Source organism: Electrophorus electricus, chromosome 2 (assembly GCF_041902795.1).
Source record: "Electrophorus electricus isolate QZ-2024a chromosome 2, ASM4190279v1, whole genome shotgun sequence".
Classification (NCBI taxonomy): domain Eukaryota; kingdom Metazoa; phylum Chordata; class Actinopteri; order Gymnotiformes; family Gymnotidae; genus Electrophorus; species Electrophorus electricus.
Window position 1 is genome coordinate 39,735,754 of NC_137498.1, and position 22,975 is coordinate 39,758,728.

Sequence of the window (22,975 nt, forward strand, 5' to 3'; positions counted from 1 at the left end):
ATGGGTTGTCCTTGACTAAGAGAAAGGTCATGTCGAGAGAGCGCGTGATCTGCATATTGTGCTATTGCGCACGCCCGAATGCGCGTTCGCGGAACGTGCCATGACGTAAAAAGCGTCACGAGTATATATATCGAGGCACACCCTTCTAGATCATTCCTGGATTTGTCTGAGGTAAGTAAGGGTTCGGAGGTGGTTTTCACGACTTTTTTGAACGACGCATATAATTATTTTAAGCGTTCTTGCTCGTATTCCGTTTGGACTTAAATGTTGATACATGTAAACGCTTTTGGTATAGTTTTGAGTCTTCAGTCGTTTCCCATTTATCGTATTATTTTTATAATCGACGTTTATTCCTGTTCTTTGTTGCAGGTTTAAAACTGGTCTCACTGAAGATCTGGCGTCGAGGATTTTTCAACTGTGTATGAAGATCAAAACCCCAAAAAACATGTTTTTTCTACTCGAGTAACGGACATTTGCTTACTATTTTTTGGCTCCAGATTGTTCAAGAAGGAAAAGATAGATTATAGCCACCACAATCCCGCCCATTAAGACATTTTTCAGCCATAATGATATAAAGACATAACAGTTTAGGCTCTTAAACTGTTAAATTCTGAAAATTGTTGCTGTTAAGCACAATATATAGGTACCCGAGACGCAGAGGAGATTTATAAATAGTAAGTGTTTTTCAAACCAATTTGAATCGAAATTTAAGAGCTAATCATTTGTTTTGGAAATGATTTAAAACAAAAGAGGCATCTCTAGCTAACGTAACTCAGTTAGCCCTTAAAGGTGGCAAATATAAAATTCAGTATACAGATAAAGCGAGTAAGCTAGCTAGCGTATGAGCTCACACTGCAAAGTTAGCAGTGGCGGAAAGCCCTGTTTCTCTTTGTGTGTGAGACGGATTTGCAATTCTAGTAATTAAGGATATATATATAAGCTAGCGATCGCTTCTCATAAGCAATCTGTACATAAAGATTGCCACAACATAGGATGTCTAAATTTGTGCTAATTTGATCGAAAGGAGAGCTCATTGGAACAACGCAATCTACACATAAAGATTGCAAGTTGGCGACTGGATGTAGTCGAACGGGACGTGCAAGGGCTGAAAAGCAACGTATTTTTCTATCGTTTGATATTGGCGAACCTTGGTAGTATGAAATAAACCTCCCATTAAGGATATACGGCACTCTTGATATAAAGATTGCGTCTGTGCCTATTATGATTAGCAAGCGGTTGAGGTTAGCCGTGAAATGCCGAGTAGAATAGGCTATTTGTCTAGTCGATTTTTTGCTCTAATATGGCGGACAGGTTGTCCTTTGCTGGGATCACTGCAGGCAATGGTGGCTTTGTTTTTGAAACTAGGCTGTATTTATTTGCTCAGCTCGGTTGTCTGGTATTGTCTGTCGTAGCCAACCAAAGTACCCATTTCTATTTTCCGCGAGTGCTTAAATTGCAAGCGTGAATGCATGTCGGATGAAATTACCGTAACTACTTTTGAGCATTTATTTGTATTTCAAGATGGCACCCGAGCTTCTTCTTCAACACAGTTCCTTGTTTCGAGCTCACTTGACATGAATTGGTTAACAAAAGAGGGCAGAGCTTAGACCAGCATCGAGCGAATCAGAGGACTCGCGAGTCGTTCTCTGGCGATCTTACGGATGCAGGAGTCCGACAGATGGCGAAAAAGAGCTCTAATCTGCGACGGCTCCCGTTATATAATGGGGCCTTTAGTGCAATATATTGTGCTGAATGTCAAATATTTTGTCATGCCGAATTATTCTGAGTAATTTCAAAAACATGGTGAAACATACAGAAGAGGGCATGACGGACAGTTTCTACTAAATCCCAGATAAAATAGGTAATGATGCCTAAGCAGAGGATTTACAGTGGGGGTGCAAAGAGCAGCACTTTCACGTCTGTGATGCAGTTCAAAAGATATTTAATGTTTTGGCAACTAAACCAGCGGATTCTGTTCATGAAAAACTCCAATTCGTTTTCCCTCAGTGGTGGCCATATTGATCAATATGATAGTTGGTTTCAGTGTAAATACATTGGTTTTCAGAATAATTGTCACTTGTTTACTGTGTTTACGTTTGTAACAGTTGTGACGTTTTCAGGAATTGTGTGTAATGTTCCATGTAATGGAGTTCTGAGACTATAAAAACTTCAACAACAACACTTTTCCGGGTAAGACAAAACCTGATTTCTCACATGACATTTGTCCGATTACAAATTAGTTTGATTTTATTTTCATTCAGTTTCTCTACATATAGGCCAACATTATCATCACCCTCGGGAAATAAGCATACGACAAGACTATACAGAATAATTCGCTAGTAAAAGTTTGCATGCCGGACCCCAGTCTGTATATAGAACGTGGAGCAGTCGTAGTTATTTTTTATTTATATTTTTGTTTGTTTATTTATTTTTCAATTAATTATTTTTTTTTGTATGTGTGTAATGTTGGCCACACGTTTTCGGTGTAGTAACACACGCAAGTTTCGCCAAATGTTGGATTCGAAGGTCTTCGTTCAGCTTAGGCTGAGCAGCTGCGGAGTCTTAAAGAGTAACGCCCATGTGTGGGCGGGGCAAACTTGACGTCTGCACTCTTCGCCACTCCACCCCTTTCGCGTATGCGTTAGATCGCTTCTTCAAAAAGCATGGTTTCGTAATAAGCTTCACGGGTTGTAAAGTGGACACAATCACGTAAAGTGCTGACGCAGTTCGTTTTTCTGTTCATTTACCTTGTAATTAATTATAGTGTTATTTTCAACAAGCATATCTAACGAAATTATTTTATATTCTACTTTTAGTTATTTTCAACATCTGGGTTTGAAACTTCTGGCAACACTTGTAAACCCCTACCACATGACCCGATTTAGTCATAATTTTAGCCACAAGATGGAGACAGATCAGTTCCACAAAGACCTTAACGAATAAACCAAGAGCATTTTCATTTAAAAACGTATGTAAATTTGTTTAATCAATACAGAGCAATTCATAGTAAACTTGTATATAAATAAATTTATTTCAATATTCACATTGAAGGATGTTAGTTTTGTGCCTTCAAGTTTGTATGCCTCAAAGTTTAAATCTTAGAGAAAGGATTAGTCCTGTTCACTGATACCAGGTGAGAGCTATGTTTTGTAAATCAGATTTGTATTTGAGACCATTTATATTCTGAAACAGGTTTGCTGCCAAACACAAGTGTGTTCTAGGTTGCTGGACTGACCAATCACATGCTTTCTTTTCAGTTTTTGTTTTTTTTTGGTAGTGTGTTTGTAAATATCAGAGATTAGACAATATATTTTCAGTGTGCCCATATATTTTTTACACAGAACATTCTGATGATGACGATCACAAATATTATGCCTATAGAAAGTCCTTGAATAAAAAAGTAACCCCTTTTAGCTTTACTTATGTTCTCCAATATTATTTTCATAGTTCTTTGTAAAAAAAATATTACAACTATTGTAAAACATTGCACATGACTGACTTGACATTCTGACAATGAAAAACAATGTATATATATATATGTAGGTAGGTATGTATGCATGCATATGTATGAGTGTATGTATATGTATGTGTGCATACGTATGTGTGTGTGTGTGTGTGTGTGTGTGTGTGTGTGTGTGTGTGTGTGTGTGTTTGTTTGTTTTACAGTAGGCTATATCTGTGTTGAGGAGCTTTACCATATAAAAAATACATGTATATGAACATATTATAAGGAGAGCAGGTGGGTCTCCTAGCAATAATATATTTTCAGAATTGTTTGTAGCCACACTGTCTCTTTAGAACAGCATATATCAGTGTTGAGATGTAATGTGTAATTTGCTTATCAGCCTTTACCAGAGTTTAAGATGTGTAGTATCATATAATTTATATAGTTTGTTGAAAACCTACTCAAATGCTAAAGGCTATATGACAGACTTGGGGGGGGGGGGGGATAGGTGGTCAGGTTCATTATGCATGTAGTTTTTTCATACCATGCAAGTTTCAGTGTACTGTATTATTTTTGGCAATCCATGAATCAAAACAGATGTCAGTGAAACTTCGCATACACATTTCATAAAAAATGACATGTTGCTTTTATGTCAGAAGAGTAATTAAGATCATGAATAGAAAAGTCTAGAAAGTGCAGAAAGTCCTATGTTGACTATGCCACAGGACCCAAACTGTCTTTATCAGTGGTCATTCCCATCACTGTCTATCTCAAATCATGACTCAACTCTACTGACGTGATGTGTACTTTGACAGCTAAGCTTAACAGAAAGTTTTTCATCTGTACTGACTACATTTAAGGTAGCAATTATACTTGCAGTGTGCCTGATATGACTGGTCACGTGACTGTATTTCCTTGTTCATCGTTCTCTCCCCTGCTTTCTGAGGATTTAGTTGATGTGGTCATTCTAGTGCGGTGTACATTGGTGAGACTGATTGTGGTGGAATTAGTTGATTTTCACCCCGTGTGCATTTCCTTGTTCCAATGAGCTCCCTGTAACTTTTGCTGGTACATCATACTGCTTATCTTCAGCAACAGTGCCAGCTTCAGTGAGTCATGTCCTGCACAGATGTTCCCCCAGCAACAATCCGAGTAGTATTTGGATATGTTACCCATGGAAGGAATATATAAATGGCACTTAATCTCTCCCTCCCTCTCCCTGGTCTGTCAGTATCCTGTAATGGCGGTGGGCCCGGTAGACCCCAGGGAGGTGCTGAAAGGGGTGGAGGCTCTGCTTGGAAAGGATGGAGAGCTGCGCAGTCTGGAAGGTGTTGCCAAAGTGTTCAGGTGAGAAATGTGAAAACATTCATATATGCAAATCAGTTGGATAAATCTGTCAAATTGCTGATGATCCTCTGCTTATGCTGAGCCTAATTCCCCCATGTTTTCTTTACCATTTTTGGAACAGTCTCATGAAGGCCTCTCATAAAATGGTCAGTAGATGCATGTACCTCAACATCTTGCTGCAGACCAAGTCTCATGACATCCTTAATCGGTATGTTCAAGCATATATAATACTACCAATCAACAGTAACTTCCTTTTGTCTTCATTTGAAGAAAAAAGTTAATGTTGCACTTTTTCCTTTTGTGCCGAACTCTTTGATTCCACCCTATAGATTTATCCGTGTTGGTGGTTACAAGCTGCTGAACTCATGGTTGACCTACTCTAAGAGCACCACCAACACGCCCCTGCTACAGCTTATTCTGCTCACGCTCCAGAAGCTGCCCCTCACTGTGGACCACCTCAAACAGGTAGCTCTCCACTGCCAGCATTCTTCTGACACTGTGAGGCTGCTGACAAATATGTTTTGGTATTTATTTATTGATTTATGCTCTCTTTCACATCCTAGAATAACACAGCCAAGTTGGTTAAGCATCTGAGCAAGAGTGGGGAGACTGAAGGTACAGCCATTCAAATCATGCCTGTAATTCTATCACAAGCACTGTATGGCCTACTCACATGATTCTCCCTTGTGCGTTGTGGTTATTTTCATATGTTTTTACTCATATTTATTGTTTGTTTCTTACAGATCTGAGGAAGCTTGCCTCAGTACTTGTAGATGGCTGGATGGCCATTATTCGTTCTCAGAGCGTTACCAGTGGAGCCTCTCCCAATGGTAGTTGTTCCCTCTTCCAGTGTCCCTTTCCTCATTTATCTTCTTTGCTGCAGCGTTTTCATCACCCTCTTGTAGTGTTTTATGTTCACATTGACTTATTGCCTCAGCAATATGAATGCCATGTGAGCGCTTGTTGTTCACCACAATTGCTTTGTTTTTCAGACAAAAAACGAAAAAAAGAAGAGAGTAAAGTGCGTCCTGAGATAAAGGCTGGAGAGAAGGGCACAGATGAGGAGAGGAAGCGGGAAAAGCCAAAAGCCCATGCTCCCAGCCACGCCAAAATCCGCTCCACAGGTCTGTGCCTCCTAATCAGCCAATTTGTTTTCTAGAGAATTTATTTTTTATTACCTTTGGGAGTAAACATAATGTTTTTGGTGTTTTATGCTTAAAGTATTTGGGTGTATCTGAATTTTATATTAGAAAACAGATTCTATGGGCCTGTGTCCCTTTTTATTAATTTATTTTTGTATCTAAATTTCAATAGGTTTGGAAGTAGAGACCCCAACACCAGTTCCTACAAAAAAGGTCCCTACTGTGCCCCAGCTTGGTGACAAATACATAATCAAACCAGCTGTCCTTAAAAGGCCTAGGTGAAATAAAACATTTCCACTTTTCTTCTTGATTGTATTTGCTCCTCTCTGGACTTTTTTGTTGAACTTATGTCTCTGACACTTTTTTGTCCTCTCCAGTTCCTCTTTGTCTGATGCACCCCCTGTGGAGAAGAAGTATAAGCCACTAAACACCACCCCCAACTCTGCAAAAGAGATTAAAGTCAAGCTCATACCCCCACAACGTAAGCACTTGTTTAAAAAAACCCCCCACACATAATGTACTTAATGGTAATTATGCAGTGTCTTTTAATAACATTTCTATATTTGTACTGTAATGTTTTATACCATAAAATGTGGTGTTGGTCAATTATGATGTGCTTTTGGTTAATCTAAGATTATTCTAATGTAAGGTTTGATATAATCTTATTTGACACTTTGCCTTGCTGCCAGTATTAAATTTCTTGTAACTGTTCCACTATACCATTAGCTATGGAGAGCCCTGGGTTCCTTGATGCCCTCAATTCTGCTCCAGTGCCTGGAATTAAGATCAAGAAGAAGAAACCTAAGGCAGCCTCTCCTACCTCCAATAAGGTAGAATTAAATGTCCTGGATTAGAACAACTTTAACTGTTGTCTCAGCAAAATCTCACATTCTCTCCTCTGCCTACTCTAGTCTTACTCTTTTGTCCTCACCCCTCTTCTGTCTTTTCTGGCTCTGCTGCAGCCATGTCCATTTGACAGCAAGGCTCAGGTGTACTCCAGCTCACAGACCAAGCCTTCCTCCCCCGAGACTCCATCCTCTCAGACCCCTCCTCATGAACCTCAAGACCTAGAGCAGCCTGGCACACCTGTGCCCACAGAGGACCCCGAGGCTATGGACACTGGTGAGTTAGTGCACCGCTTTCATAGCCCACAGCCTCTGAGCTGTTGTTTGAACCCATGTGCAGGCCACACTTTAGCATGCTTACGTTTCTATCCCAGGGCGATCATTCAAACACTTATGTGTTCTTTTAGCTCCATGTATGTCATAAATGACAAATTAACAGAGTAAATTTTTCTTACTCTCTGTCTCCTCCAGGAGATAAACCCAATGCACTTTCAGAGCCACGTGGAGAGGAAGAGAGTCTGACAAAGAAAGGAAAGAAAAAGAAGACCGTCCGCTGGGCAGAAGATGATAACCTTAAAGAATACTTCTACTTTGACCTGGATGAGACTGAGAGAGGTAAGGAAGGAACCATGTCTCTCAGTGTTGATTGCTTCCAGAGTGCTTGTTTATGAGGTAATAAGTCATACCCTCTTTCCATTACCCTCAGTGAATGTCAATAAGATAAAGGACTTTGGTGAGGCAGCAAAACGGGAGCTGATGATGGACAGGCAGACATTCGAGATGGCCCGTCGGCTGTCCCATGACACCATGGAGGAGAGAGTGCCCTGGACTCCCCCGCGGCCTCTGACCCTGTCGGGCAGCCTGGTCATTCCGGGTGCCAACAGCAGTGAGAAGCTGACCCAAAGGGACAGGGAGATGGGCATCCTCCAGGAGATCTTCCTCAACAAAGAGAGGTGAGTGGCTACCTGCACTGTTACTTTTCAGGGGAATTTGACATTTATTGTGTTGTTTTGGCTCTCTCAGCCTTGCAGTCTAAGAGTGGATTGAAATGTTGCTGTCCCTCCCACTCTGTGTAGTGTTCCAGACAGCCCCCATGAGCCAGACCCAGAACCTTATGAGCCCATGCCCCCACGACTCATTCCCCTGGACGAGGTAAGATGCCTTCACTGCCTCCATTCACTCATGCTGCCTGTATAATGTAACACCTTCAGCTCAGAGCGAATTGTAACATTTAAAATCAAACTTAACGAGTTTCTCCCTGTGTGTGCTGACCCAGGACTGCACGATGATGGAAGACATGGAGTCGACTGACACCACTGCTTCGTCATGCCCTCCCTCTGCACCACAGGAGGGCTCTAAGCTGCCCCCTGTCCTGGCTAACCTGATGGGTAGCCTGGGCAATAGTAGTCGTAGCCCCCAGACACAGGGCAACGCGCCGCCGCCCAACAATCCCGCAGTGAACGTCCAGGAGCTGCTCAACTCCATCATGGTGGGTAAAGCAGTGTAGAGGTTGTCTAGTATTAACCTTCTTATTGCTACCTTAAGAATAACCTTCTTATTTCCCGTCTGTCTCTTTGGCTTCCAGCAGCTGAGTTGATTTTGTGATGTCTTTTTTTAGGGTGCACAAGGTTCTAACCAGTCGGCAGAGGATCTGATAAAGCAGCCTGATTTCTCAGACAAGATCAAGCAACTCTTGGGATCCTTACAACAGAACCAGAACCAAAATCAGAACCAGAACCCACCGGTCAATGCACCACCCAGTAAGCATCTCAGCCTTAATAAATCCAGTCACACTGAACCAGCTAGGAATATTTATATTTATTCAACTGTTTTTATTTGTTTGTTTGTTTGTTTTTAAACAAGAATATCACTATTCCAAACTAACAGTTTGCACTCATTCTCTCCCTTCCCCTTACAGTGAACACAGGTTTGCTAGGTCACGGCCCAGGCATAAACATGAACAACATGAACATGCAGATGCCCATGAATGGGGGCTACCCCCCCAATAAGCCCCCTGGCGGCCCTCATTTCAATCACCCACCTCCGCCCCACGGCCATGGACCCCCTTACAATGCAGGCAGTGGCCCTCGTATGATGGGGCCCCCACCTGGCCCCCAGGGGCGTGGCGGAGACAACGGCAACTACTGGGGCGATGAGTCCATGAGAGGCGGTCCCCACCGCGGAGGCCACTTTCACCGCGGCAGAGGAAGAGGAGACCAAGGATTTAGAGGAAGAGGTGGTCGAGGGGGTCCCCGAGGGGGTCATAACAACATGGGAGGTTAGTTAGTCTAATACAAGACCATAGAGTTTTAATTCAAAATTCTTAAAATGGTGTACAATTTGTATGTAAGCTAATCTTTAATTACATACTCTCTTTCTTTTCCTTAGACATGTCAAAGAGGCCAGTGTGTCGCCATTTCATGATGAAGGGAAATTGCAGATATGAAAACAACTGTGCATTCTACCACCCAGGGGTGAATGGTCCACCATTGCCCCCACAACATGGGCATTAATGTAAAACCACCCCTTCCTAACACACACTTCCACACAAGGGGGCAGTAAGACTCAAAATGCGCCTAAGAGACGTCTTGTGCCTGACTCAGAAGAGGAGGATGAACAGGATCAATGGTTTTAATTTTGTTGAGATGAAGCCATTTATTCCTCCTCAGTGTTTAAAGCTGCCTGACAAGAGATGAAGACACAAAGCACCAACCTGGCCCTGATATTACTGATTGTTTTTTTTCCTCTATATGGAAACGAAAGCTATGACTGGTTAAGATCTAAATATTCAACTCTTGAAATGTACTCAACCATATAGAGATTTGGTTCTGTCAGTGGAGAATGTTTAAGCACCGGCAGACACGGACTCTTCCTGTGACACTTTGTGTTTATCGAGATCATTTGTGTACATAATATATATTTTTGTGATTATATGTACTACAGTAACTGCTGAAGCTCGTGTCCCACTCATTCTATGACCACTATGAGGAAGCATTTTGTTTTGGACTGTAATGGCAGAGTTGTATTTCTCTGTTCCAGTGGTAATCCCTTTTATATTTTGGGGGGCTTTGAATTTGTTTTGGCACTACAAAACTTGGGAAGACCTGATGTGTTGCCATATAATCTCCACTGTGGAAGAAATGTGATTTTGAGGTTTTTTTTTGTTTGTTTTAAACACTGTGGAAGAGGACAAATAATTTGTTGTTCCCCTCTATACACAGGTTTAAACCCTTGGCTTGAAAAGCACCTTAATCTGTATTGTATGAAATGCCACACTCCCCAGCCACCATTCTTGGCCAAGCAGATTGGCTAGACACTTGGCACATATAAAGTTGAGGCTTCCTGCCTGTGTTTGTGGTGTTGGCAGAAAATCTCACAGGTCCTACAATGTATGAAAAAGGGGTTTACAAAGAGCATGCTTTGTAGGAACCCTGTTGTCCAGTATCGTTACTAAGGTGTTCATTAGATGCAGAAGAAAGGGAAGCACAAGCTTTTGGAACACTGTTAAATAATATGTCTGAGCCACATAAACCAAACTTATTTAAAGAAAAAAACCCTGATACATAGTGTGACAATCAAGGTGATTAGATTTCATTATTTTCAAGATAACATTCATGCTATCATTTCTTTCAGCGTATGTCCATGCACTCACTCACTCAGCTGTAAAGCATGACTGTGGAGTTCAGCTGTTAGTCGTGTATGGGTCACTGCTGAGTCATGTATCTCCTTGTCCATCAGTGTTCAACTGGGCCTGGCCTGGGCTTAGAACCACTCTCTGGGCCAACATTATCCAAAGTGTTTTCTGTGAAAACAGTGGCCTTTGCGTCTCTTCTGGGACTTTTTTTTTTTTTTCTTTCTTCCCTATGTTTTTATTTTCTTAAGTCTAGTAATTTTTCTTTTTGTCTCTATCCACTTGAGGCATTAGAGAGGTAAGTCAGTCTGTTGGTCAGAGTATAGTGCATAAACACATTTATAAGTATATACAAATATCTGTAAAGGGTTTTTCTACATGTGTTAATAAATGTTATAAAATTGATTTAGATGGAGATGTCATCACTGCAATATTTATAAGCTCAAACAACAAATGTTATTATATTAGTATTAGTTCATTTCTCTTGATGGGAGTTGTATGATGTCAACTCTTTCAAACCATATTCCAGGAATTTATTTTAAAAAGTAGTTATTAATGTTCACTCATTTTAATGACTGTTAAACCTCTAAAAATTGTTCATCAAAAAGGGATGTATTTGACTTCTGCACCTGCATGCTTTGCTAGCCAATAGCTATGGCTGAATTATGTCCTGCTCCCCCAATCAGATATCCTGCCATTTGCCTTCCTGGATGACATATCCGTGTTCTAAGGGCGGGACTGAGCAAAGATGACCGGAGCAGTGTGTGAACAGGAACGGCCCTTACTCCCCACCCTTGAAGACAAATATTGACATGGAGTAGAGAGAGCTTTTAAGCTAGAAGAGAATGAGTTTTAGTACACCTCAGCAAAGCTTTGATAACTATCAACACCCATTCATACTTCCATACCTCATACCTCCCTTTTGTGATCTCTAGAATGTCTATGCATCACAGCAACAGGTAGTTGTGTTCCATGATGATGGAACAAAATGCATTTAGTAGATGATGTACTATATACATTTATTAATTGCTATGTAATTTCAAATTTCCAGTATTAACTGGAAGAGTTAATACCCTTTACACTAAAAAGACATAATTTTCATTAAATTTCACACTGCAGTGTCAAAACTCTACCATGCACAATGCTTTGTTTCCAAACTTCAAAAGTAGATGTTCTATTCAATCCAAGGTCCATATCGTTTCATCAACCAGAAGATACCCAGTTTGCAGCATAAACAAAATTTTAAAAATTAAAGCACTTTTTTTCTAAAGGAAAGGGAGAGAACAGCATATCAAGCTCACTCATTCTGCTGCCATGGTATTGGTTTGTCAAACAGGCCTGGAGATGTTTGAGCCCAGGACAAAGACAGCATTGATCCACAGTGGTCACATTATCCCAGAACCCCAGCAAGGAAAGGCCTTTGTCAGCCCTGAATCACAGCATTATTCCTTTAGAGAGGTGGATCACTTAGGATGTGCACATTCACTTTCTGCTAGAACGTGAAATGGATTGTTGGCTCTTGTAACCCATAATAAACTCTTTAACTACATTATTTCACTGCTCTTTTAAGATATGACATCTTAGTTTATATTATAAGCCAGCATAAAACAAATAAAAACCTTCTCTGTGAAAATTATTTTTGTCATCCCCATGCATTAAGAATAAAATCAGCATTACAGGAACAAAAAGTTTAAACCTTTAACATTTAAAGTTTAAAACCATAAAATGTCCAGGAAGTTATGGGGTGAAATCCAAACAAACAAAATAACAGCAGCAACCTTTTGTCATTAAAGGAGCAAAAATTGTAAGGACACGTCAATCTTTACAAAGTGCATTAACGGTCAAGCAACTTCCTTCTTAAGTGTCCCGTTCTGTTTGGGGGATGGGCTTTTAACAGTTGATTCCATCCAGTTGCCGTGGACACGAATACATTAAAGTTCTGTACATAAAACACACCCAACAGTTTACCAGGGAGAGAGTGAGAGAGTTATTGGTTTCTTTTTAAAATACATTTATATATGAGGGCAAAATAAAGGCCTAGAGGAAGTCCCTTTAAAACTATTTCCAGTCTGTGTGCCTAGTAAAGTAAAGGAATAAACTAACTCATTAGCTGTGACTCTCAACCTCAGCAAACAGTGCTCATTCTTATGTCCTCCTCTTACATTGTTAAAGCAATGATGGGTGAAATGTTAGGTTCAAACACCAGCTGGGACTATGCCAAGCACCCCAAAAAACTCCAGTCCAAAGACTGTCACTCCAGTGCAAGGATGTAATGATTCCAGAAAAATTCCAGATTTGTATTATTCATCTTCATTATAAGATGATAACTAATATCTATGTATGTATGCTACATATATATCATCTTGTAACTTATATTGATTTTATTATATAACAAACAATAAACAGAAACAAATCGGTGCATTATTTGTTGATAACTGATTTACATATTTAGTTTTATTAAAGTTGTTATATTCAGAATGCAGTACATAACTTATTAGACTAAACTCATCTCATCATAGATAAGATCTGAGCCAATCACAAAAGGCCTAATCACTGGACTCTCCAAGTTGAATTTCATTACAATATGCTGACCTGTCCTTGGACCAGAGCCAAAATGCACTTTCATTTCAACCTATTAAGGAATACCCAGCTTTAAAAATCCCTTTATTGTTGCATGTTATTGAACCAATAATTCACAACAATTGCTTTAACATATGAAACATTATTAATGTACATATGTAGAGGAATAGTCTTAGCATAGAACAGGAAAGCACCCAGGTCATTGAATCACACATTCCAGAAGAGGAGCGCAAAGGGGGAGGGACAAGCAGGTGCATAGGTGTATAAATGCCCCTCAGGTGAGGGAATAACTCTGCAACAGGACCGAGAGCCTGAGTGTAAACACACACCAGAGAGACACCAGAGATCAGGTGAGAATACTCCACATCCACCAAAACTTCCTTTTTTCTACTTATGTATGTTTCACTGCTGCTTTTTGGACACTTAATTCATTTGCTATTTGTAGCCAATATATATAATTTTTTGGTATAATTTCTACAGCATGGAATGTGGTTTAATGTCTGCTGTGCTGCTGTTTTCAGGAACGTTTGCAAGACAGAAAAATGACTTTCATTTCAGCCTTTTCTAACAGCTGTATGATGACTGATTTTTTTCTGACCAGCTGGGGAAGATGACTAGACAATTGTTGACAATATTTTTGGTCCTGGTGACCTTGAGCTCTACCATGGGCAAGACAGAGAAGCAAGCCGCTGTCAAGAAAGAGAAGAGAGTCCCCCAGACTCTCTCTAGAGGTGAGCTGCGCTTTTTCACTGCATGTATGCATATTTGTAGCATCAGTAGTATGTTCAGTGAGAACCCTTGGACTCTGAGTCTGAGGATCAAGGTTTTTCCTATTTGCTACTTTCATAATTTTAACAACAAAGGGCAAACTTATATTATGTTAGGTCTACATAAGTGGTTTTGTTTTGCACCATTTCCCTTGGAGGATGGGGTGATCAGCTGATTTGGGCGCAGACATATGAAGAGGCACTTTTCTGGGCACGCTCACAGTGAGAACCCAACCTTCACTTTTCTACTGTATTTGGTTTAATTTAATTTGATGCTGCCTAATTCAGCGCAGTATCCTTTGGTGGTGCGTGCAGTTGCTTTATGTACCCTGAGTGCAAGGAGCGTTTTTTAATCAACAAAACTACTTCCACAGGAACAAGCCTCTTATGGTCATCTTCCACTTGGATGACTGCCCACACAGCCAGTGTAAGACTTTAATTTCAGCTAACAGGGCATTCGGCTGTAGCCTTCTTCCTTAAGATTCATTCCCTTCTGCTGTTTTATGTCTGTTAATGGATTATGGATTATGTGCACATTTTAAATTATTAGAGCAGTTCCTCAAACTTTAGGAAAGCAAATATTTGTTCTTTTACAGCTCTGAAGAAGGCTTTTGCTGAGGACAAAGAGATCCAGAAGCTTGCTGATGAAGACTTTATTCTCTTGAACCTGGTGGTGAGTTTTTAACTTATTTTATAATAATGAAAAAGATGTTTAAGCCCAGGACATAATAAGGAAAAGGGCATGTTTATGCTAAAGAAATACTCTGAAGAAAATGTATATGCTTTTAAATCTGATATTGGATTTTCTTTTTTTAAACAGTATGAAACCACAGACAAGCATTTGTCGCCTGATGGGCAGTACGTTCCCAGAATCCTCTTTGTTGGTGAGTGTACCACATGCAAGAGATATGGTCTGTCCGATTGTGATAAGGCATCTTTCTTTTACAAAAGACTAACTGAATAATTCCTGTTTTTCTTCAGACCCCTCAATGACTGTTCGTGCTGACATCACTGGCCGCTACTCCAACCGCATGTACGCCTATGAGCCAAGTGACCTGAAACTCAGTAAGTGGAAGAAAAAACTACTCACTCAGTTCAAACTGTAATTCAGTGTTTCGCATACCCAAAAATCTTTATATGAGCATTACAAAAGTCATTCCAACAAGTCATAACTGCTCTATTTTAGGCACTGACATTTTTATTCATTCTAACAGTGTTGAGCAACATGCAGAGAGCCAAGAAATTCCTGAAAACAGAACTATGAAATGAAAGGAGATGATGCCTTTGGTCCCACAGTGGATGTTCATCCCACTGAGTGCTTATGTTTGTTGTTTACTGATGTAAAGAAACGCACTGTAAATCTCTAAATTCACTTTAGACATGTTCATTTGACCTAATGTTACTGTCAGTCTTAAAGAGCTTTTCATCTAATGTACTGCATCAGTGATGCACTCTTTTTTGAATAAATAAAAAATAAACTGCTTCAAACATATTTGTGTTGGCATTCCTACTGGTAAATGAAATGGGGATAATATAACTTAGGAAAACAAAAAATAGCTAAAATATGCCTCCAGGAATTGGAGCATGTTTCATTAATTTACAGCATGCATTAAGTGTGCAGGTCTGGCCTATATCCTGCAAGGAGGAGCCAGTGAAACCAGTGAGGTGCCTTCCTGAGTCACACTGTTGCTTGGTTACCGTTTTGCAGCCCAAAGCACCTTTTGTTCTCCAGGGAGTTTCTTGGCTACACAAAGACTCGTGTGTCAGTCACTGATTGGCTGGAAGGATTGAGGAAACCTTTTTTTGTAAGAAATGTCTGACTTAGCATAAGAAAAGAAATCTAAACTCCAAGCCCTAATGGCAACCCTGTCATTATGTAGAATAAAAACTGGTCTGAACAGAACATCAAATTATCCATGTCCTCTTTATTCTTTTGTGTGATTTTTTTAAGTGTGAGTGCATAGTTCACAGAACCATAGGGTATGGATGCAGGCTGCTAAGAAAAGGACAAAACCAAACTTTGGGCAGTGACATATGCACAAATGTGTGTGTGTGCGCGCACATGCACAGACTTAATAAAAAGATTGCATAAAACATTCAATTATTACATGAAATCTGCCATTGCCAACCTATGTGTCAAATTAAGATCATTCAGCTAAAAGGGTTTTCAAGATTGCATTGTTCTGTTAATTGATGAATATTTTTTTTTTTTATCATATTCAGGTATGCAAAAAAGAAAATAACCAAGTCTACAAAAACCATGCACAAGTTTATATAAAATACACATTACCTGCCAAAAAAGAAAAAGAAAGAAAAGCGTGATGACTTATTGCATTCACATGATCTGTATCTTCTGGGTGACTGATATTGTGCATGTACACAGAGTACTCTATCCATGTGTTAGTTCGGCATAGTGCAATAAAGGAAACTAATTACCTAGATTGTAGGAATTAAAAACAGTGTTCATCCAATCAATAGACACCTGGCCCAACTGGAATATAAATATGGTCATGCACACACACACACGTCTTAGTCATCATAGCCCATTTTACTGTATGTAATACAGTGATTGTTTTTTTCTCCACATTCTGATGTCCATATTTTAGATTGATCTTGGAGATGCTCATTCCTTTAGCCCATAGGTGTGACAAGTGTCTACTGCATAAGGTAAGGTCTCAGTTCCAGTATTGCAATTGGTGTAGTAGTAGCTCAATTCAGAAACAACTTCAAACAAAATTATACCATCATAATACACAGAACGTCTTTTGCCTCAGCACAATGCACTTTTAAAAACTGACGTCCACAGAGCAGCAAAACTAGCACTGATCTTCATTTCAGAGAAAGACACACTTCTTGTCCCTTACAGAGCTCCAGCAACATGTCCAGTGGTTAGACATATGAACAGGACAGACCAAAGGAAGTAACTGTGACAGCTACTCTATGGATTACAGAAAGGCACTGGGGTTGGCCCGTGGATCTTTTTGGTTCCTGTACCTGTATGTTAACCACACTGCCAGGATCTGAAAGAGGCAGACAAAGAGAAATAGTTACTTGTTCACAAATGGAGCATACCAGCGTCAGAAGAGCAAATGAAAATTTCAGCTTTGAATGCCACAAAAGGTATATTCCGCTAACAATAAAACATCTGAATGACAGACTAGGTGCAGAAAGTCCTACAGTGGACTGTGAAGAAAACATGTCCAGATAAGATGATGGGAAAGAAATAGAAAAAGAGGAGAAAACCAGAGGGAAGTCAAGGGTTACAGGAGGAGGCTGCTCACCTCTGTGAAGCTGAAGAAAAGGCCAGTCTCTCCCACGAAACGTAGCACCTCACCCACATGCTCCTGAAGCTTCACCGCACAGGTGTTACAAGTTGCATGAGGGAAACAGGCCTGTACGGGGCGGCATGACCAACAAGTGCAACCAATTTGTACTTTTCTGGAATAGATCATGTGAACAGATGCTCTCCTAACCACAAACCCAGTGCATGATCTCAGACACTGCCTGATGCTATCCGGACTTAAATTACATCAACTTTGTATGTGGTTGCATGTTTCAGTAAGTGGGCTGACATTTAGCAGCACCACACATAAAATTATACTATCTTATTATCCTTCTTCTTAGTATTATGATAACTTCTTGTTCATTTTTTTTAAAGTATTCCAGATTTAAACCTCACAACACAAGGAAAACTGGAGAAATTAAATGAGACTTTCATAAATATATGATTATAGCTATATCTACGTCTATGAAAGCACAAAATAATGATCTCCAGTTAGTAGTTAAAAGTGATTGGAGATGTAATGAACATGTTCAAGCAACAGCCCCCTGTTTGATCCCACCAAGGAGAAGAGGCAAGTGAAGAGTCCTAGAAGTCTCAAAGTATCAGTCAGAAACCCCAAATGTGAGTGTCCACGGATTAAAGGTCAATTACCTTGATCAGACGACAACTGAAATTTCAAGTTTTGATACAATACTATGAAAAGCACCAATGTTCAACACCATGTTCATTACACAGAGGTGGATGAGAACTAAAGTGAGATGAAGCTTATGTTCACACAGTCAAAATGCAGACAAAATGGCACAAATAAAAATAGCAATGCATGTACACACACTATATGTGTCTAAACAAAAGTGAGCAGGATCTGCACATCTGATATGGGAAGAGGTGATACTACAGAAAATGCATTTCTTTTGTCAGAACCAACATGTATAATAAAATCTATATTTTTGACAACAGTATTAGACAAAAGAAAAGATTTAGAGATACAAATAATTGTGACAAACCTACATATTTTTTGGAAAATTCGTGGAAAATCGAGATAAACAAAAAAGGTAATTATACATAGAATTTCTTCATGATGATTACTGATTACGGATGTTAATAGATCTAGAGGGCAACAGAAATAACTAAATAACCTCTGACAGAACTGCCATTATGTCAAACTGAGTTACAATGCCATTAAGTTAAATTATGCACAGGCAGGTGTGTGCATTTGAATTACAGCAGTGCAGGTCTCATTGATAGCCATGTGGTAAAATCCACAGCAGTTGAGGTTCTTCTCCACATCCATCTGTGTGAACTTTGAGTTGTTCCAGCCCACCTCCAACAGCTCACTCTAACACAGACAGACAGACAGACACAAACACACACAAAAATGCAAAGAAAAGCCTGCATTTACCCCAGTATTTCCTCCTCAAAGAACACCAATCACACAGATAACAGCAAGAGTTTAAATGTTTACACTAATACTTATTAGCACGCAAGGTTTCTAAAAAAAATACACTGTTCTGTAAAACTCTAATATGCTTAGATAATTGCACACACTGCTACCAGGAAAACTGGTGCAAAAAATCCAAACTGCAATTCTTCCCTTTCTTTCACCACTGTATGCAATGCCATGCCGTAATTGCCCCTAATTAATTAACTTTATGCTTTTGATGTCTGTGAAGCTGATGTGCACTTAAGAAAGGGCTTATTCTTGAGGGAATGCTTATATTTCTGCATTATGAAGGTTGTGGTTGATGGCATGAGAACTCAGAGCATCTGTACTTGCTGTTCTTTGTTGATGGTCAGGCACACACTGGACACACAGAACTGGACCACAAAAACTAGGAACAGGGTGATCATGTACTAATACCAGCCATTAAGGAAGGTAAAGAAATAGTTCAGTTTAGCATGCAGGAAGTCAAACAGAACAATGGGCATTTCCATCCTTTCCCTTTGGCAAACGTTTAACTGAGTGTTTGGGCAATGGCATGGTTTCAAAGCTGGACACTGAGCAACTTACTGTATACATGTGTGAAAATGTCCATCTCTGACCAGAACAATAGACCCCTCCCTGACCCTTAAAACAAACAATAACATCCCTGAGCATTAAAAAAGCTAAGAATTTCAACCAAAATGAAACTTTTGATTAAATAAAGAAGAAAAATTTTATATTGTGTTTGCCATTTACTAAGGGCGAAGTTATCCAAGCCTCAGTTAAGATGGCAAATGCCTAGTGCCAGTGAGGCTGTTCATTTATTTGTGAAGGCGTCTCTGTGCAGGTGCACAACTCCATGGTTAAGGATACAAAGAAAAGAAGAACCTGGTGGTGCTTCACGGCACCAACGAGTCCCGCCAAAGCGACGAGGAAGAGGAAGACCCCCACCCCGATGATGCCCCACACCACCTGGAAGCTCGAGACCAAGCCAAACCACTTCCCCCAGGCAGCAATACCAATCATCAACATGCTCACCATCTGCAGGAATATGAGAGAAAATGAAACAGAAAGACAACAGACATTAGAGGTACTTCAGCAAAAAGGAATGGAAAGTGCTCTGAGTAATGTAAAACGAGACTGCTGCCAGGTTTAAAACAAAAGTGCTTCTGCGATAGTTTAAGTAATTGGCAAGAGTGGAATGTGAGATGATGGCAAATTAACAACTGTTTAACAGATTTTATATAACTTTATTTAACTTAATTTGAACTGAACCATTTGAACTACAGCGATACATAAACATTTAACTTTGAAGTTGGAAAACCAGGATAGTTTGTTAAATGCACATTAATTCCACTAAAATAAATAAATGGTTGCACATATTGGAAAGAAAGAAAAAATAAATATAAATAATCTAAAATAAAGCTCCTTGTCATCACCTTTTTTTTAAAAGGTTCAAAAATGAACCTTAACCGGTGAAACAGCAGGCAACAAGTAAGCTATCATAAACTGGAGATGATGTAATAGGTCCAACGGGACACTAAGATAGGCAACAGACCTCGACGTTGGCCTAAGGGTTCCAGTTTCCAGCACCGCAATCAGTAAGAAAGAATGTAGAATCCTATCTGAACTTGGTTACAAAATATCACAGACCAAAACTGGCCTAGCATCTGTTCTATTACACTAGCAAAATAACCACAAATGCACACACGAATAATGTATTCGTGTAAATGAAAATACTGAATACAGTTAGCTACAAAAGGCAATTAAGAGGAATGGCGGCCTAACGATAATCAGGCTCAGGACAAAGACAGGATGTGACTTTGCCCATACCGAGAGACAAAAAGGAAACGCGATAAATTGTAATGTTATTTTCCCCTGTCTGTGACAGCGCACCGAACAGCCCGAGCTGAAATCAAAACCCCTGAGCAGCATCAGACTCGGCGCCACTACACACAATGACACCCTCTAAATCATTCACACTAGCACACGTCCGTGGATTGCGAGCTATTACTTATCAATAATGCCGCCACCGAATAATCTTGTTTGTAAACCTACAAAAGATGTTACTAAAGCGTAGATACGGGCACCGGCCAAACGGTTCCATATGGCTCTTTCCATTAGTGCTTGAATTACTCACAACATAGAGGATGTTGAGCGCGCAGAGAGAATTTTTGGAGCAGGTAAATCCGGCGCAACCCATCATGTATGTTTTCCTCACAACACTATATGCACTGTAAACCGCAGTCACGTACTACAATTACATGACATGTAAAATCCTTCAGTTTCAAAGAAAAGCGCGGAGATTTAGCCAATATCCCAGCGGATAAATAACGCACCAGACTATACAGCGCTGCACAAGCGGTCACACATAGAAGGTTGCCAGATCCTCCCACAGAATTCACACCTTAGTTACATACCAAGTCGCTCAAGCACGGCCATATGGTAGGCCTAATCATTGTACGTTTGAATTTATACAAGAATACCACTGAAAGGCCAACTTTAAACTGCCTAACTGCCATTTTACCGCTGCCAAAAACTATATAAACGCTGCCTTCAGTGTAGATTTCACCTTGCAAAAAATGTGTAATTTTTGCAAATAATTTTTATTTTAGTATTCACCACCCCTAAAGTTACCATCCCTCGCAACTTCAGGTTAGTTCTCCGATATGTAGTCTGAGTGATTCACTGGAATTCAGGCCATATACACAGGTGGACCATGTGCAATCTCCCGCTAGTTGTCTCCCCTCTGTGATACTAGTGCTGTCTTCTTCACTGTTACTATCTCATATAATGCTTGAGCAGTATAATAAATTCATTATAACAGCACATCCTTAACACATCAAAACAGACATAAGCCAATCGGCATTGCAATCATTTCGAAAACTGGAAAATATATGAAATTATGAATTATGAAAATAATTCTAATTTGAAATGGCTTAGAATAATATATTATACATTGAACTTTTTAGTACTCATCAAATTCCTCCCTTGATACGTAAACCTACTTTAAAAAAGGGTTCTTATCCAACATGGCCACCCTGTTTGAAAACGGGAACGCCCATGTGAATTGATTGGTTAATTCTGGTTGTATAATGTTGCCAATTGCTCTAACTTGGAGGTGAGCGTCCATAGAGCAAGTCATTGTAGAGTCATTTTAATAGGGCAGCACTGACACTGCATGTTGAAAACACATTATGTATGTAGGTATGTATGTATGTATGTATGCGTGTGTGTATATATATATATATATATATATATATATATATATATATATATATATATATATATATATATATATACACACACACACACACACACACACACACATAAAATAAAAATAAAATCTTTCTTTCTCTCTCTCTCTCTCTCTCTCTCTCTCTCTCTCTCTCTCTTCTCTCTCTCTCTCTCTCTCTCTCTCTCTCTCTCTCTCTCTCTCGCTCCTTAATTCTGATTGTCCAAAGGGGTTTAACAAAAATGAGCAGCAAGACTTCCCTTGGTTTCTCCAATATAAATCTACTTATTTCTCTTGCAAGAAATCCAATAGTCAGCTCATGCAACAATGTATGAGGGGGAATGAGTGATAACAATTCATAATTTTGTTTATTTATTGTAAATATTTTAGTGGCTGTATTAATAATTTTACATGTAGCACATCTAGAGCACAACAGATGAGAAAATAGGTTAATTAAAAAAGATAATTAAAATAATTAAAATATTTCTTGAATTCCTACCATAATTTCTACTGCTCATGAAAAATCTTGCATGGCAGCAGAAAGAAAGGCTTAAGGTAGAATGCTTATCATCAGTCTCTTATAACAGAGCTAAACTCAAAATTAATGCAAATCATGCACTGCCTGGCAAAAAATTAGTTGGACTGCCTTTAGCTTTGATTACGGAATGCATTCACTGTGGCATCGTTTCCTCAAGCTTCTGCAATGTCACAACATTTATTTCCATCCAGAGTTGCATTAAGTTTTCCCCAAGATTTTATGATGAGAGATTTGAACCACTGCACAAAGTCTTCTCCAGCACATCCCAAAGATTCTCAATGGGGTTCAGGTCTGGACTCTGTGGTGGCCAATCTATGTGTGAAAATGATGTCTCATGCTCCCTGAACTACTCTTTCACAATTTGAGCCCGATGAATCCTGGCATTGTCATCTTGGAATATGCCCGTGCCATCAGGCAAGAAAAAATCCATTGCTGGAATAATCTGGTTGTTCAGTATATTCAGGTAGTCAGCTGACCTCATTCTTTGGGCGCATAACGCTGCTGAACCTACCCTGACCAACTGCAGCAACCCCAGATCTGCCCCCACAGGCTTGTACGGTAGGCACTAGGCATGATGGGTGCATCACTTCAGCCGCCTCTCTTCTTACCCTGACGCACCCATCACTCTGGAACAGGGTAAATCTGGACTCATCAGACCACATCACCTTCTTCCATTGCTCCAGAGTCCAATCTTTATGCTCCCTAGCAAAATGAACCCGTTTTTGCGGGTTAGCCTCACTGA

The 22,975-nt window shown here is 39.8% G+C and overlaps 3 protein-coding genes across 7 annotated transcripts; 2 read left to right on the forward strand and 1 right to left on the reverse strand.

The window, feature by feature from the left end:
* The first annotated feature begins 176 nt into the window (after window positions 1-176).
* On the forward strand, window positions 177-10,815 carry ppp1r10 (protein phosphatase 1, regulatory subunit 10). Of its 3 annotated transcripts, none has more exons than XM_026995651.3 (18): window positions 177-2,190; window positions 4,677-4,792; window positions 4,914-5,000; window positions 5,122-5,257; window positions 5,356-5,407; window positions 5,536-5,622; window positions 5,785-5,916; window positions 6,107-6,212; window positions 6,312-6,415; window positions 6,661-6,764; window positions 6,897-7,056; window positions 7,251-7,394; window positions 7,486-7,732; window positions 7,856-7,931; window positions 8,056-8,268; window positions 8,398-8,539; window positions 8,698-9,057; window positions 9,168-10,815. In XM_026995651.3, exons 2-18 carry the CDS (start codon window positions 4,686-4,688, stop codon window positions 9,290-9,292), a joined length of 2,382 nt encoding a protein of 793 aa, XP_026851452.2. In that variant the 5' UTR covers window positions 177-2,190; window positions 4,677-4,685; the 3' UTR covers window positions 9,293-10,815. The 3 variants fall into 3 exon arrangements, with proteins under 3 accessions (XP_026851452.2, XP_026851451.2, XP_081559381.1); XM_026995650.3 differs by having other exon boundaries at window positions 177-674; XM_081703255.1 differs by lacking the exon at window positions 177-2,190 and adding an exon at window positions 3,963-4,554.
* A 2,412-nt stretch (window positions 10,816-13,227) lies between these two features.
* agr2 (anterior gradient 2) lies at window positions 13,228-15,249 on the forward strand. 2 transcript variants are annotated; one of them, XM_026995670.3, is made up of 8 exons: window positions 13,228-13,340; window positions 13,592-13,721; window positions 13,916-13,979; window positions 14,132-14,184; window positions 14,354-14,430; window positions 14,578-14,641; window positions 14,739-14,822; window positions 14,972-15,249. In XM_026995670.3, exons 2-8 carry the CDS (start codon window positions 13,601-13,603, stop codon window positions 15,019-15,021), a joined length of 513 nt encoding a protein of 170 aa, XP_026851471.1. In that variant the 5' UTR covers window positions 13,228-13,340; window positions 13,592-13,600; the 3' UTR covers window positions 15,022-15,249. The 2 variants fall into 2 exon arrangements, with proteins under 2 accessions (XP_026851471.1, XP_081559410.1); XM_081703284.1 differs by having other exon boundaries at window positions 13,308-13,340; window positions 13,512-13,721.
* A 413-nt stretch (window positions 15,250-15,662) lies between these two features.
* tspan13b (tetraspanin 13b) lies at window positions 15,663-20,840 on the reverse strand. Of its 2 annotated transcripts, none has more exons than XM_026995668.3 (6): window positions 20,601-20,840; window positions 19,334-19,501; window positions 18,811-18,891; window positions 18,263-18,376; window positions 17,039-17,149; window positions 15,663-16,777 (listed from the first exon to the last, which is right to left on the reverse strand). In XM_026995668.3, exons 1-6 carry the CDS (start codon window positions 20,664-20,666, stop codon window positions 16,703-16,705), a joined length of 615 nt encoding a protein of 204 aa, XP_026851469.2. In that variant the 5' UTR covers window positions 20,667-20,840; the 3' UTR covers window positions 15,663-16,702. The 2 variants fall into 2 exon arrangements, with proteins under 2 accessions (XP_026851469.2, XP_035385336.1); XM_035529443.2 differs by lacking the exon at window positions 20,601-20,840 and adding an exon at window positions 19,900-20,533.
* Between the last annotated feature and the right edge of the window lie 2,135 nt (window positions 20,841-22,975).

Excerpts from the sequence above, each read along its gene's own strand:
- tspan13b (XM_026995668.3), bottom strand. The coding sequence starts at position 20,666 with ATGATGGGTTGCGCCGGATTTACCTGCTCCAAAAATTCTCTCTGCGCG. Across the intron at positions 18,377-18,810 it reads CCATCAACAAAGAACAGCAA|AGTGAGCTGTTGGAGGTGGG; the intron begins GTACAGATGCTC and ends TGTCTGTGTTAG. Across the intron at positions 16,778-17,038 it reads TTTTCTTCAGCTTCACAGAG|ATCCTGGCAGTGTGGTTAAC; the intron begins GTGAGCAGCCTC and ends TGCCTCTTTCAG.
- agr2 (XM_026995670.3), top strand. The coding sequence starts at position 13,601 with ATGACTAGACAATTGTTGACAATATTTTTGGTCCTGGTGACCTTGAGC. Across the intron at positions 13,722-13,915 it reads CCCCCAGACTCTCTCTAGAG|GATGGGGTGATCAGCTGATT; the intron begins GTGAGCTGCGCT and ends TTTCCCTTGGAG. Across the intron at positions 14,823-14,971 it reads GCCAAGTGACCTGAAACTCA|TGTTGAGCAACATGCAGAGA; the intron begins GTAAGTGGAAGA and ends TCATTCTAACAG.
- ppp1r10 (XM_026995651.3), top strand. The coding sequence starts at position 4,686 with ATGGCGGTGGGCCCGGTAGACCCCAGGGAGGTGCTGAAAGGGGTGGAG. Across the intron at positions 5,258-5,355 it reads CTGTGGACCACCTCAAACAG|AATAACACAGCCAAGTTGGT; the intron begins GTAGCTCTCCAC and ends TTCACATCCTAG. Across the intron at positions 8,269-8,397 it reads AGCTGCTCAACTCCATCATG|GGTGCACAAGGTTCTAACCA; the intron begins GTGGGTAAAGCA and ends GTCTTTTTTTAG.